Below are 15,148 nucleotides of genomic sequence, written 5' to 3' on the forward strand. Positions count from 1 at the left end.
TGCGCACCCAGGAAGCAGTGGGCTAATTCGAATGAAATCAATACAAATGTTATAGGTAGAGCCCAACACTCATTTGTAGCCAGGGATTTTTATTAATGGGAGCAAAGAACCCTGTCTTAACAGGACTGTAATGGGAGCAAGCAGAGCGAGGATACTTGGCATTTCTTTGGAGCAAGAGGCAGTGTGTGAATCGGGTTGGGGGGTCCTTCATTATGTTACACATTATGGTCAGTGCTATCTGGGATGCTTGGGACGTTCCTACACCATAGCCGCGAGAAGAAGTTGCGCTGAGGGTGCTGCAGCACCCCCCGAAACATCGGAATTCAAAAGAATCATACGAATAAAAATATTTTATAAAGTAGTGCACTGGGCCTTTACTAGTCCTGTAAAGTTATATGCAAAGACCCAAAACATGCCCACATCAAATTCAATATTTTCCTTGATCAAATAAGATGGAAAACAACCACTTTTTGTGCAGTATTAATTTACCATACTTACAAACCACTTAATGTAAATCTACATTACTGTATTGTACATAGGCTGGTCATCTAGATTTGTACCTGTTGACTTTCCATCGCCATAAAGAAATCAATGCACAATACAGTAACTGAGTACATTGAAATATCAAGTGGTTCATGACCTGGCTCATTTGGTAGAGCATGGTGCTTTTGCAAGAAACTGGTGCATGGTGCTTTTGCAAGCAAGTATTATTAGATTAACTATTTTGTACAGATAATTATAAACCTCAAGTTACAAATTCTGGTAAACACTCAGATACAAATACATTTAGTAAAATAAAAATCACAAAAGTAGTGCACGGGGTCTTTACTAGTCCTGTGTTAGCTGACAGATATAGACTTCTGTAGTGCGGGCCAATTGTTTTTGCAGCACGCCCACCTCCAAACTACTTACCGCAGCTATGCCCTACCCTAAACCCTAATCCTAACCTTAACCAGAACCAGAACCCTTACCATAACCATTGTACATTTAAACTTCAATGAGGGAGGGACGTCCCAAGAATTCTGTATAGTACAGATCTATACTTGATTGGCCAATTACATGGAAAGGCTTTTTGTGACGTCAGCCTACAAATACACAACACAATATATTACACGCAGCATGGAAAACTGGAAAGTTAGTACACAAGTCACACATTTATGTAACAGTATAACTTTACGTCCGTCCCCTCGCCCATACCCGGGCGCGAACCAGGGACCCTCTGCACACATCAACAACAGTCACCCACGAAGCATCATTACCCATCGCTCCACAAAAGCCGCGGCCCTTGCAGAGCAAGGGGAACTACTACTTCAAGGTCTCAGAGCAAGTGACGTAACCGATTGAAACGCTATTTAGCGCGCACCGCTAACTAAGCTAGCCGTTTCACATCCGTTACACTCACCCCCCTTTTGACCTTCCTCCTTTTTCCGCAGCAACCAGTAATCCGGGTCAACAGCATCAATGTAACAGTATAATTTTAAACCGTCCCCTCGCCCATACCCGGGCGCGAACCAGGGACCTTCTGCACACATCAACAACAGTCACCCACGAAGCATCGTTACCCATCGCTCCACAAAAGCCGCGGCCCTTGCAGAGCAAGGGGAACTACTACTTCAAGGTCTCAGAGCAAGTGACGTAACCGATTGAAACGCTATTTAGCGCGCACCGCTAACTAAGCTAGCCGTTTCACATCCGTTACATTTAGGCTACATTTTCACATGTTCAAAGTCTCTGCGGCCTACTGTCTGACCTTGTACTGGGCCTGCATCATCCTATGTCCCACTGTTCAGCAGCCCGATGGCTGATGATATGAAACTTGCCTTGCTCCTCTTCTTGCTGAACAGTTGGGGCCCTCATGGAGGGCAGCAGCTCAAAACATTGGGATTGTGTGTGGGGTCCTCTATGATGTGTGCTTGGCCTTGTCCCTTGTCAGTTTATCATAGAGGCCCTGACACCCCCTCCACTGCAGCCAGCAGAGCTTGGACCCCAGGTTATCTTTGTCGCGTTGTGAACATCCTCTATCAGAAATAGTAGGGGAGATGGGGAATGGTGCTAATGAATGGGCTCTCTGAATGGTCACGCCTACATAATGATGTGAACATAGACTAGAGTGATTCAATGGAAGATGTATGGATATGAATGTACAGTAGGATGTTGAGAATGTGATACTGACTGGGAACAGGACAGTATAACCCCATCACTGGGAGGTAATGGGACCTGTAGCAGCCTTTAGATAATTACACATACATACACACACGTAATAGAGGCCACTGAATCAAGCCAAGCCAGACTCGACTGATGCACTCTTTTCACAGTGTGATAGGATTTCATGTAGGCTAGTCTAGACACTGTCTGGCTGGAAAGTGATGATACTAAAAAAGATCAAATATTTCACAGTATTTACTTCTCAACTAGACTAGAAATAGTGGATCATTATCGAGCAGCAAATTATTCAGAGCACTAACCCAATGTACAGACAGGAAGGTCAATAAATTGACCAAGTCAAGGCGAGGGTTCTTTCTAAATGTGTCACTCGCCATTCCTCGGAACTAACTCCTCGCCGCCTCCTCGACCATATTGGAGGACAAGGTCCAAGGTCTCGCGAACATTTTCCAATTTGTTTTGAGAAGGAGGCAAGGTGAGAAGATGTGAACAGGTGTCACGCTGCTTGCTTAGCCGTACCTCTTATTAAATTTCAAGCTAAGGAGCAAGCTTCACAAATCTCCATCTGCTACACACTCACCCCCCAAACGGACTCCACAGTGACCCCAACTATTGCGCTAACCAATCACCATTATAACAGAGTCATTATAATGGATGCATCTAAGCCGGATGGATGTGGTTATTTGAGGTATTCATTCTGACTGTGCGTGCAGTTCGGTTCTGATTGCTGAGTCATACAGTCTTTATCTGCACAGTCGTGACTGAGAGCTGAGAGCTGAGAGCTGAGAGGAGGAGGAAGAGGAGGGGATTAAAAGGGGAGCCTAACTTTGGCTTCGTGATATTACTGTACCCAAAGCTGTGAAATTGAATCAACGCTACCAAACTACCCACCACTTCAGCTACGATTTAGCATTTACCTAGCCTTTAGTTAGCTGTCTTCATGGGCGATTGTGTTACTCTGTATGAGCATGGTTCCCATAGTTTAACTGTAGCCTGGCTGTGTCACAGGCTATGTGGACAATTCTACGTCCAGGTCTCTTTCTCAATCCATATTTCCTCGATTCCTTGCAGCCTCTCTCCTCGTCTCCTTCTTCAAAATTCATTGGAGGGAGGGATCGTGGACCTTCTCCATCAATGCAGTTGAGAAGGAAGCTTGGAGATAGGATGCGAATAATCACATTGGAAAGACACATTTAGATACTGTATATCCCATCGAGAACCCCTTTAGCTGTAGGGTTGAACAAAGAACAAGGTTCTGACATCTGCTGGTAAGATATTTCCAAAACATCCTAGTCCTCATTTATGAATGCCCTCTCCTTATTCCTACACATGTATGGTGAGTCGTTGAAAGAGGAAGAACGTTCACATACACATGGCCAGTGGCGACGCGTCATTCAGGGCAGATGGGGCAGAATAGGTTATTTTGGCATTAAAACGTGTCACATATCAGTTTGAAAACAACATTTTAAAACATGTATTGAGTTGATAAAGCCGTACAACAAACATGGTCTCTTTTTTTGCTTGTTTGAGTTAAAATGGAGAGGTAGCCAGCGGAAAATACAGAGCGTAGGGGTTGGTAATGTTCTCTAGTTGCGCTGTGATTGGCTCAGTGTTCTGTCACTCATGGGGACACTATGTCACCGCAAAATCTACAGGGAGAGCAAGAAAGTTCAAGCCCCCTTGGGTGCTGCCATAGATTTACATTTGAAGTGCCCATCCAAGAAGGCTTAAGGTCATTGTCCACAGATAAAAAATGATTTCAAATCACGTTATATCTACCGTAGCTTTGATTGGACTGACCATGTCAACATCATACTTTCAAAATCTTAGCTAGACATGCAGTCATCGTCAGGAATCACATCGACAATCTACTGGCAAATCATTTTCAATCCTTGTCATATGAAGAGAAATTATACTGTAGATAAAATGTATCTGTGCTCATTAGCCAATGGACATAAACGTTACACAACAAGTTGTAAAACGCAAATTCAACAATGAGTGGTTTGGAAGGAATCAGTGACTGACTAACTGTGAGCGTTGCAAAGCAATCACTATTTTGCTTCCCCTGCTATTCAGTGGAGAGGGTATGTGGTCCAAGTCTGGGTTTAAGGGCTTAAAACATCTGTCTGAAAGGGTCTGTTTTCCAAGCTGAAAAGGATAAACATTCATGTAACACCATGGGCCAGAGAAGGTTGAATACATTGGCCATGCTGTCAATCCAGCATGACTTCTGCCTCATTCAAAACCATTAGAAACTGGGAAATCTCAGACTTCAGTGAGTTCAAGACATCTGGGAACTCTGAAAAAAAACAAGCTCTGACTGAGAAAATAGGTTTTGAACGGTCATCCAACTCGGGAACTCGGGCCTCTTTCTAGAGCTCTGACCTGAAGATCTCTGATGTCATGATTCGACCAGTCGTCTTGAAAGCACCATACATCCAGAGAATGACAGACTTTGATGACAAAGTTTCATGGCAAAATTTGCACACAAGAAGGACTGCCGTGCCTTCCTGTTTAAGTGAGCACAGCACAATGGTGAGTCCAAAAATGTATTGTATACTGCTTCATAAATTATGTAATATGCCAGAATACTTATTTTCCACCATAATTTGCAAATTAATTAATTAAAAATCCTACAATGTGATTTTCTGGATTTGTTTCTCATTTTGTCTGTCATAGTTGAAGTGTACCTATGATGAAAATTACAGGCCTCTCTCATCTTTTTAAGTGGGAGAACTTGCACAATTGATGGCTGACTAAATACTTTTTTGCCCCACTGTGTATATATTTTTAATCAATTTTAGAATAAGGCTGTAATGTAACAAAATGTGAAAAAGTAAAGGGGTCTGAATACTTTCTGAATGCACTGTATGCATACTGTAGCTAAGAAAGTAATAATACGTGTATGTTGTTTAGCATGCTGTTAGTAGCCCATGGTCCTCACCCTAATAATTTGGTCCCGTTCCCCCTCATAACTTAACCTACTGCTCTGACTTGGTGGTGCAAATGCAGCCATATAGCCTGTTTTATAGAAATGTCATCATCAAATATTGTAAGAGCTTTCATTGTCTGCTTAAATTCCCCCTTTATTTATCATACAATTCTGACTTGGTGTACAGGGAGAATACTGTAAGAACGGTCCATGTTCTGAATTCTGTCACTGTACAATTCAAAAGTGCTGAACAAATAGTTATTTTGACCTCATCCGTCTTAGCTCACTCATTAATGTCTTATTCGAAATTACGGATTGCCTCTTATCTGCTCATCATTCCCTTATGCCATAGTTTGTACATCTCAATTGTCAGTAAAATCCACTATTTGTTTAAGCAAGTCAGCCATACCAGCTTTGTTTTTACAAAGGCAGTAAATGAGGCTGAATGAACTGGTTCGCTGCCAGACAAGGCTCCACTGATAGCCAAGGTGTAGCAGTGGTTAGAATTCACTCCATGGTGCTGTTGGGACAGCTTTTTGTAGGCCCTAACAGTTTGGCGGCACCGTTTATCACCAATATAGTGCAATTAATGTATTGTTTAGTGTTGTGTAGTGGCTTTGCTGGCATGTTGTTTTTTTTGTTGCGCCAGCAAGATTTATTTTCTAAAATCGCCACCGCATATGGCCATACACCCTCACATGTAAAGACACCGAAGCACCACCCAAGGAAACAAGACACAGGAAGCAGAGGAAAAGGGTCAAACACTAAAGGGTTCTCCAATAATGGAACTCATCGTCCCTCCACTGCTTGGTGACACATTACTGCTATTGGTGGCGTTAGATCACTAGAGGTTCTGCTCACTATACAATTACTAACGTATAGTATTTTATTTTAGTCATGCACTTAGACTCAGATAAGTACGCATCGGAGATCTTGCCTGTTGACAATAGAGAAACCTTCCTCCTATACAGTATGCACCAATGATCAGTCACGCACTGCACAATTCAAATGACTGAGCATTCCCCAGATGCATGGCCTCCTTACATCCATCTCTATTAGCCTGTACACCTGACTGACCACATCATATGGAACAGCCAGTAAGTAGGCTTATGACCTTTCACCTTACAACCACAGACCCACCACTCCCTCCCTAATTCCCCCAACACCTGTAGCAGCAATGTGACCTGAGTGTCTTCCCAGAATACTCCACTGTAACCTTACCCACGAGGTCGAGGAGCTTTCAGACGTTACTTGATCCCCCCTTTATGTGGCACGGCACACTGGTGTTGCACCTGCTCAGGTGTCCCATTCTCTCCATCAGGGTGTGGCCAGAGGAGGGAGAGAGAGAGGGAGAGAGAGAGAGAGAGAGAGAGAGAGAGAGAGAGAGAGAGAGAGAGAGAGAGAGAGAGAGAGAGAGAGAGAGAGAGAGAGAGAGAGAGAGAGAGAGAGAGAGAGTCTGGTCTGTCTCCCATCGCTCCAACCAGCCTCCAGTGGTGGTCATCTTACTACCATGGGGCCAAGATGATTAGCTGGGTGAGGAGATATGGCCATGCCTGATAGTGACAAGACTGCTGCTGATGGTTTAGCCGAAGAGAGGGAGGTGTGTAGCCAGACTGACCTCCCGAGGTCTGCGTGTTTTAACGTCAATGCTTTTCAGATGAACAAACAACTGACCATGAAGACTCATCCTCATCTCTTTTTCAATCTCGTTCTATTTTCCCTTTTTCTCACCCTCTCCCTCTCTCACGCCATCCATCTTCTCTCTCGCACGCCTTCCCTCTATTTCTCTCTGTCTCTCTATTTGTCTCTCTCTCTCTTTCTTTCTTTCTCGTACACACTCCATACAGGTGTCTGGGGCAGAGGGAACAGACCCGTTCCGTATTGAGGTTGAGTCTGTGAGTCACGAGGACCTGCCAACCGTGGAGATCCCCACCACCTTCAATGTCAGCCCCCTCAGTGGCCAGACCAGCGGCTCCTTCTCTCAGGACCTCCAGGACCCCCATGTACCCACCGCTCCGTTCCAGGAGCCCCCTGCCCCCACCCCAAAGAGCCAGGGCCAGCTCACCCCAACCAGCTACCTCCCTTCCATGCGCTTCATCAAGGTCCGGCCCTTCATGCACGGTATGGAAGCCTCAGAGGACACAATGACTCTCCATCTATGCGTCAAGAGTTTTTTGTGGTCTGGACACAGAATCAGGAAAACCCCCTTGCTCTGTCTATGAGTGCCTCGCATGTTGTATTGGGGCTAACCATGGCTCTTAATGGTTTGTGGCCTTACTAGTGCCAGTTTTGCCCTGTCCCCCGTTGTTTAGATTTTCTCTCATGGTTCATTTCTGCTGGTTCAGATGACGGCTTGGTGGAGACTAAGACCCTATGCAGCCAGCTCCTGGCACACTGGCTGCTGCTGGTGATTGTTGCGTGTGGTCTACTGGCCCTGAGTCTAGCCCTAGGCATTGGGCTTGGAGGTAAGGGAACACAGTTTGTGGCCTCGTTATTACAAAGTCATTATCAAGCATATTATTACAGATAATCAGAAAGTCTGTCTATAGCAGTAATGTTGAACCACGTGTCGTTGGATTGAAATCAAGGACACATTTGCACTTGACACTATATGGCTGCATTATAAAGTGTCTGTTACAACAGGCAATGTTGTGTGTTAGGATAGAGTGTCAAGTACTAGGATTAGGGTATACAGCGTCTGAGTGGCTCATAGTGTTATTGTAATAGTATCGTTGTTCTGTACTGTTTTATTGTGATTGTAAGAGGAATCGTGTGTCATATGTGTAACAGGAGACAGGGTGCAGTAAGTTACTCTTGAGGCCTGAATGACTCGACAAGTTATGTGTGTAATCAGGGGGGGGGGGGTCAACATGTCATTACTTATCATTGTGACGTGCTTTTTACATAGAATCATAGGATTTTACTACGACTTCTTTCCAATTCCACCACCGTGTGTAACAGTGTGGGTGTGTGTGTAAAAATGTGTGTGTGTGTCTGTGTGTACATGCGTGTGTCCTCCTTGTTTCCAAAGTAGGAGTCAGCTGCATGGGGAAGTTCCACTGTAGCACATCCACTTTGTGTTTTGCCAGATCTGCACAGTGTGATGGAGTCAGCGACTGCGCAGATGGGGAGGACGAACTGCAATGTGGTGAGATGCACACTTCTCTCCCACACGCATGCACGACTAAAAACGCACCCCCACCCCCACCCCTGTAACCCTGATAAAGGGCTTGAAATTCCCTCGCACCATTCATCCACATTATTCACTGTGTAACCTCGTCCCCAGGCTAGGTCAGATAGGCCAGACTTTTCACAGAGTAACCTGTACACACACTAATGTCTGTCTGTCTGTCTGTCTGTCTGTCTGTCTGTCTGTCTGTCTGTCTGTCTGTCTGTCTGTCTGTCTGTCTGTCTGTCTGTCTGTCTGTCTGTCTGTCTGTCTGTCTGTCTGTCTGTCTGTCTGTCTGTCTGTCTGTCTGTCTGTCTGTCTGTCTGTCTGTCTGTCTGTCTGTCTCTTAGTGCGTCTGAGTGGGAGGAGCTCTGTGCTGCAGATCAACAGTAGGGGTGTATGGGGGACTGTATGCTCCACCAACTGGGATCACACACTGGGTTATTCTGCCTGCAAACAGCTGGGATACTCCAGGTACCTGGTTGGGAATTGAATGGAATTGAATTAGTTCTCTGTGACAGGGGTAAAAAGATAAGTGAAGGGTCAGAGGTTCACTGGGGCTGGCATGGTGGATGACTAAGGTGAGGGTGAGTGGAGCAATGTCAAGAGACACACAGAGAATACAGATCATTCCACCATAGAAACCATTCTCCCACAAGGCCTGAGGAGATAGAGACTATTACATCGACATGACTCTGCAGTTTGTGATAAAACGCTCTCCCTCCTCGTTGTAATACACCCACATTTACCCAGCTTTCAGAGGGAGGACTTTCTAATGGATTTCTGTACCCAAAGGTCCCATTAACTGCATTGCTAATCCCATTAAAATCAGCCTGGCATTAAATGAAGTGAAAAATCACCAGCCCAAACAACCAGCGCTCTAAGTAGGTCAAGATTGTCAGTTATACCATTGGCAGTGTTACAACGGATCTGGCCACGTTCCTATTTTGGGGATCATTTTGGTAATGAAGCCCTTTATCTACTTCCCAGACTCAGATGAACATGTGGATACAATGTTTAAGTCTCTGCGTGCAGTTTGAAGGAAGTTGCTAATTAGCACTAGCGCAATTGCTAACTATCATTAGCATAATGACTGAATGTCTATGGGTATCTGCTAGCATAGTAGATACCCATAGACTTCCAGTCATTGTGCTAACGCCACAGGCTCACAAAACCACCTCTAACTTCCTTTAAACTGGACACAGACATAAAAACGGTATCCACAAGTTCATCTGATTCACAGGAAGTAGATAAAGACTAAAGATGTAGTGCCAAAATCCCAAAGTATCCCTTTAAGACCTTCCTAGTTAATGTTAGGAGTATGTTTGGACTAATAATTAACTGCTTTTATAAAATACAAATACAGTTGACTCAGCCTGTCACGTTCGTTATAGCGATGAGACCAAGGCGCAGCATGATTTGCATACATCTTCTTTAATGAAGAAAGAACACTGAACGAACTATACAAAAACAACGTGAAGCTATATAAGATAAGTGTAGACACAGGCAACTAACACATAGACAATAATCCAAGAAATACCCAATGAATATGGCTGCCTAAATATGGTTCCCAATCAGAGACAACGATAAACAGCTGCCTCTAATTGAGAACCAATCTAGGCAACCATAGACATACAAAACCCCTAGACAGGCACAAAAACACATATATCACCCATGTCACACCCTGACCTAACCAAAATAATAAAGAAAACAAAGAATACTAAAGTCAGGGTGTGACACAGGCACATGAAATCAAAGACACACATACAAAATAACTGTGGATGAAACACAATAAAGTCAACAGACTTATTTCCGTTGTGGTCCAAGTATATTAGGATCCTGTGACCACTTTTATAAATGTATTGTAAATTAATGGATAGTGCTGTCAATGGATCTAGTCACAGAACGTCAGCATAATAGCATCCCAAACCCACCCACTGCCTTATAAGCAGCAAATGAAGATTCACACTATTTGCCCCGATAAACTGTAAATGTCTGTGTGGTTCCTTCTTGTTTGCTCAGCTACATCAGTTCCAGATCCCTGCCTCTCTCCTCTGTCGAGTCGGCCTTCCTGGCTAACCTGGTATCAGTCAACCTGAGTCATCCAGATCGCCAGCAGACTGTCAAGATCCATAACACCACCTTCCTCAGGTGAACCATTTGGCCATCCATTTCTGACAGAAAATACAACTGTGCTCGCTACCAGTCTGCCAGTCTTTCTGTTAAAGTTCTAGTGTACAGCTGCCGCCGCAAGTTCTTCCTCTTCTGGCGTATGCCCTTACAACCAAAGATCTTTTCACAAGCACAATTGCGTTAAGTACACAAATTCTTGATTGTGCCATCAAGCTACGGTATGCCACCGCAAGGACTACATACTATGCTGATGTGAGGCTGTCAACAGGGCTGTGATGGTTGAATGTCTCCCCGTTCCTGTTATCGGAACTGAAGCCTTTTGAGCTCCAGTGGCTTGCGAAAGTATTCACTCCTCTTGGCATGTTTCCTATTTTGTTGCCTTACACACTGGAATTAAAATATATTTTTTGGGGGGGGTTGTATCATTTGATTTACACATGTCTACCACTTTGCAGATGCAAATATATTTTCTTGTGAAACAAACAAGAAATAAGACAAAAAAACTGAAAACTTGAGCGTGCATAACTATTCACCACCCCCAAAAGTCAATACCTTGTAGAACCACCTTTTGCAGCAATTACAGTATGCCTCTATAAGCTTGGCACATCTAGCCTCTGGGATTTCTGCTCATCCTTCAAGGCAAAACTGCTCCAGCTCCTTCAAGTTGGATGGGTTCCGCTGGTGTACATCAATCTTTAAGTCATACCATAGATTCTCAATTGGATCGAGGTCTGGGCTTTGACAAGGCCATTCCAAGACATTTACATGTTTACCCTTAAATCACTCGAGGGTTGCTTTAGCAGTATGCTTAGGGTCATTGTCCTGCTGGAAGGTGAACCCCCGTCCCAGTCTCAAATCTCTGGAAGACTGAAACAGGTTTCCCTCAAGAATTTCTGTGTATTTGGAAAAACGGCAAGGGAGGTGAACACTTTTGCAAGGCACTGTAACTGTCTGGAGGTACCCCCAAAGTGGCGCATGATACAGTATTTGTCAATGCATTTCCCTCAGAAACGCATGTTGCTCAGCGGCAGTAACTTAAGCATGTTTCGTAAGCGTGTGTTGATTGTTTATGTTGCTCTGCTCTGCTTCATAAGTCTAGTTGTGATCTCATGTTTCACTTCAGTCCATGTCATGTTTCTCAATTACATCAGGGCTTGACTGGGTTTGTACATGGTACACATCAAACTTTCGCATTGGTGTTATACAGATAAGAACCTCATTTGAACCAGTTTACTGTATAATTTCATTTTTTGAAGTTATTTCCAGCATGTTATATACAATTGGTTCTCTGCTCAGGTCCACAGACTGTCTGTGTGTATGTTGGCAGTAAGTATAAGCCTTCATTCTCTGTTTTTCCAGTAAGACCCAGTGCAGCTCTGAGAGTGTGATCGTGCTCAAGTGCCTAGGTGAGTGAAAGAGTGACAGTGGAGTTAGGAAGTGTGTGTGTGCGTTGTGAGTGCATACTAGCAACATTATCATATCAATGGTTTTCCCTTGGCTGCCCCCTGCAGATTGTGGCTCCAGGCCCATGTTCAGGTCTCGTATTGTGGGAGGGAACGTCTCCAAACCAGGCCAGTTTCCCTGGCAGGCCAGCCTGCACTATCAGAACCGACACCTCTGTGGGGGCTCCATCATCACACCACGCTGGATAGTGACAGCAGCACACTGTGTCTACGGGTGAGTCTCTCTCACAAACACAGGTGCACATGTGCGCACACACACGCACGCATGCAAGTACGTACACACAAACATTTATACTGTACTGACCTTACATGAACACAGCATTATTTTTTAAAGTGATATGATGTCTCATTGGTTGACTGTCCATCCCTTCTCAAGGTTTGCAACAAAAACCATGCTGTGGGTGGTGCAAGTGGGATTGACAGATCAGCCGATCAATGGGGTGCTGTCTCGCTCTTTGGAGAAGATTGTCTACCATGCCCGCTACCAACCAAAGGGCTTAAACTATGACATCGCTCTATTGAAGCTAACAGAGCCTCTTACCTTTAATGGTACCACGGTCTACAATGAGCCCCAAAAGTATTGGGACAGCGACATTTTGTTGTTGTTTTGGCTCTGTACTCCAGCACTTTGGATTTTAAATGACACAATAATTATGAGGTTAAAGTGCAGGCTGTCGGGTTTAATTTGAGGGCATTTTCATCCATGTCGGGTGAACCGTTAAAAAATGACAGCACTGTACATAATCTCCCCATTTTAAGGGACCAAAATTATTGGGACAAATTAACTCATATGTGTATTAAAGTAGTAAAAAGTTAAGTGTTTGGTTCCATATTCATAGCACGCAATGACTACATCTCACATGTGACTCTACACATGTGTTGGATTCATTTACTGTTTGTATTTCAGATGATTTTGTGCCCAATAGAAATGAATGGTAAATAATGTATTGTGTCATTTTGCAGTGACTTTTATTGTAAATAAGAATATAATATGTCGGGGTGGCAGGGTAGCCTAGTGGTTAGAGCGTTGGACTAGTAGCCGGAAGGTTGCAAGTTCAAACCCCCGAGCTGACAAGGTACAAATCTGTCGTTCTGCCCCTGAACAGGCAGTTAACCCACTGTTCCTAGCCCGTCATTGAAAATAAGAATTTGTTCTTAACTGACTTGCCTGGTTAAATAAAGGTAAAAATAAACACTTATATGTTATCCATGATTGTGGATAAACCTTGAATAATGATGAGTGAAAAAGTCACAAATATCATTTTTTTCTAAACGGTTCAGCCGATATGGACGAAAGTACCCTCATATTTAAACTGTCAGTCTGCGCTTTAACCTCATAGTCATTGTATCATGGAGTACCAAGGCAAAACAACAAAAAAATGTGTCCCAATTCTTCCTGTCTGTCTTGTCCTACTGAGTGATAGTGATATAGGGCTCTATTCAATCTTCAATCTGTATCGCGGAAGCATTAGAGATTGCGTGATAGAAATGTAAAGCTCATTTCTGATTATGCTGACATATAGTATGCAAGGTTTACTGTGAACACAGTCCCCCGCCAACGCAGGAACATTGCCTTTACATTTGAATTGGGCTTTAGTGCTGAACTTCCGCGATACGGATTGAATAGAGCCCTTCGAGTAACTGCTCTTATTCACCTCAAATCTGAAAGAGCACATCAGGTTCATTGGCTAAGTCTTTTTCTTCAGGTCTGGTTGAGCCTATCTGCCTGCCGAACTATGGGGAGAGATTTGAGGAGGGGAAGATGTGCTGGATCTCTGGGTGGGGTGCCACAGTGGATGGAGGTGATGGGCTCAAATTCAACACCTGACTAGATGCGCAAGCATGCACCACATGCCCGCACATACTGTGATACACCTTTCCTGCCCTTCCTCTCTCTGTGTGTGTGTCTTTCCAGGGGAGACCAGTGTGTCCATGCATTCTGCCCAGGTCCCTGTGCTCTCCAGCAGGGACTGCAGTGGACCGGGAGTGTACCAGGGTGCCATCTCCCCTTGGATGGTCTGTGCAGGCTACCTAGAGGGGGGCAAAGACTCTTGCCAGGTATCTTTCAGAAATGGACCTCAGAGTTCCATGCCCCATTTGTCTAAAGGACAAAGTGCAGACAAAAAGCACACAGCGGAGACAAACGGTTAAAAGCAATGGGGTGGCCACTGTGTGTTTGCCATCACGAAATGGTGGTGATTCAGCAAGTAGAATCGCCAGGAAATGAACAGAAAATGTCAACCAATTTCCTGTTCAACGGCGCAAGAACGGTCACCCGCTGCTTTTAACCGTTCCGTAGCACAGTGTGGTTTGTGTTATAACGTTCACCTATTTGGAGTCAAATGCACTGCTGCTAATCCTGGTGTGTTTGGCTCCTCAGGGGGATAGCGGAGGCCCTCTGGCCTGTGAGGAGTCATCAGTGTGGAAGCTGGCGGGGGCCACTAGCTGGGGCTATGGCTGTGCTGGGAGGAACAATCCTGCCATGTACACTCGCATCTCACACGCTCTGACCTGGATCCACCAGCAGATGGAGGTGAATTCTACTGTTGGTACTGTATACTGGTGCACTGATGAACTCTGCTGGTGGCAGACAGTACTGCAATACTGTTAAGGCTGCTATGCAAAGGAGAGAGATACATGGTTTAAATGGACAGTAAACCCCAAAATCAAAGTCTGTCGGATGTTTTCAGACATGAACATTCATTTAGGCCTGGATTTACTAAGAGTTTCACCAGTTGCAGAATGAACCGTTCATTTAAGAGTGAAGCAGTCTTGAAGTCTGAGCCAGCCAGTGAAATCAATGGAAAACCTGTTGGTAGTTTATTCTTTAGGATTAGTCAGTTAAATCTGTTAGTCTATTTAACATCAAAATGACACACACTCATTCTGTGATATCTTTCCCCAGAAAGAAGAGGCACTGAGTCCTTGATCCCCAAAAGGATACAGTGGCTCACATATTTAGAGGACTTTACTCAAGAGACACTCATGATTTGTTCTTAAGCACCACAATGAATGGACACCATCTGAGGCTGAGCTCTATTTCAAAGTCAGAGAAACAAGATGGAGGGGAATGGTGGACAATAAATGGAGGACTGGGGAGATGAACTAGGGCCAGGATTCAATACGAACTGTGGAGGATCCGCGTTGTAGCAAAGTTGACAGGTAAAAGGTCAATTCCGATTGAGCCGGCATCTGCAGCGTTTACTTTGAATGCGATCTCCACGATCGCGGTAACGTCGCCTGTAAGTGGGGCATAGCCAAAAAGGGTGATCAGATTGAATCCTGGTC

General features: G+C 44.4%; 1 protein-coding gene across 1 annotated transcript; it reads left to right on the plus strand.

The window, feature by feature from the left end:
- Positions 1-6,638: 6,638 nt before the first annotated feature.
- On the plus strand, positions 6,639-14,890 carry LOC124008023 (transmembrane protease serine 3-like). The gene is made up of 12 exons (XM_046318935.1): positions 6,639-6,695; positions 6,943-7,216; positions 7,441-7,560; positions 7,886-7,898; positions 10,287-10,415; positions 11,757-11,803; positions 11,909-12,074; positions 12,237-12,409; positions 13,567-13,662; positions 13,776-13,918; positions 14,241-14,393; positions 14,766-14,890. The coding sequence occupies exons 1-12, from the start codon at positions 6,639-6,641 to the stop codon at positions 14,787-14,789; spliced, it is 1,395 nt and encodes a 464-aa protein (XP_046174891.1). The 3' UTR covers positions 14,790-14,890.
- Positions 14,891-15,148: the final 258 nt, after the last annotated feature.

Source organism: Oncorhynchus gorbuscha, linkage group LG21, assembly GCF_021184085.1.
Source record: "Oncorhynchus gorbuscha isolate QuinsamMale2020 ecotype Even-year linkage group LG21, OgorEven_v1.0, whole genome shotgun sequence".
Taxonomy (NCBI): Eukaryota; Metazoa; Chordata; class Actinopteri; order Salmoniformes; family Salmonidae; genus Oncorhynchus; species Oncorhynchus gorbuscha.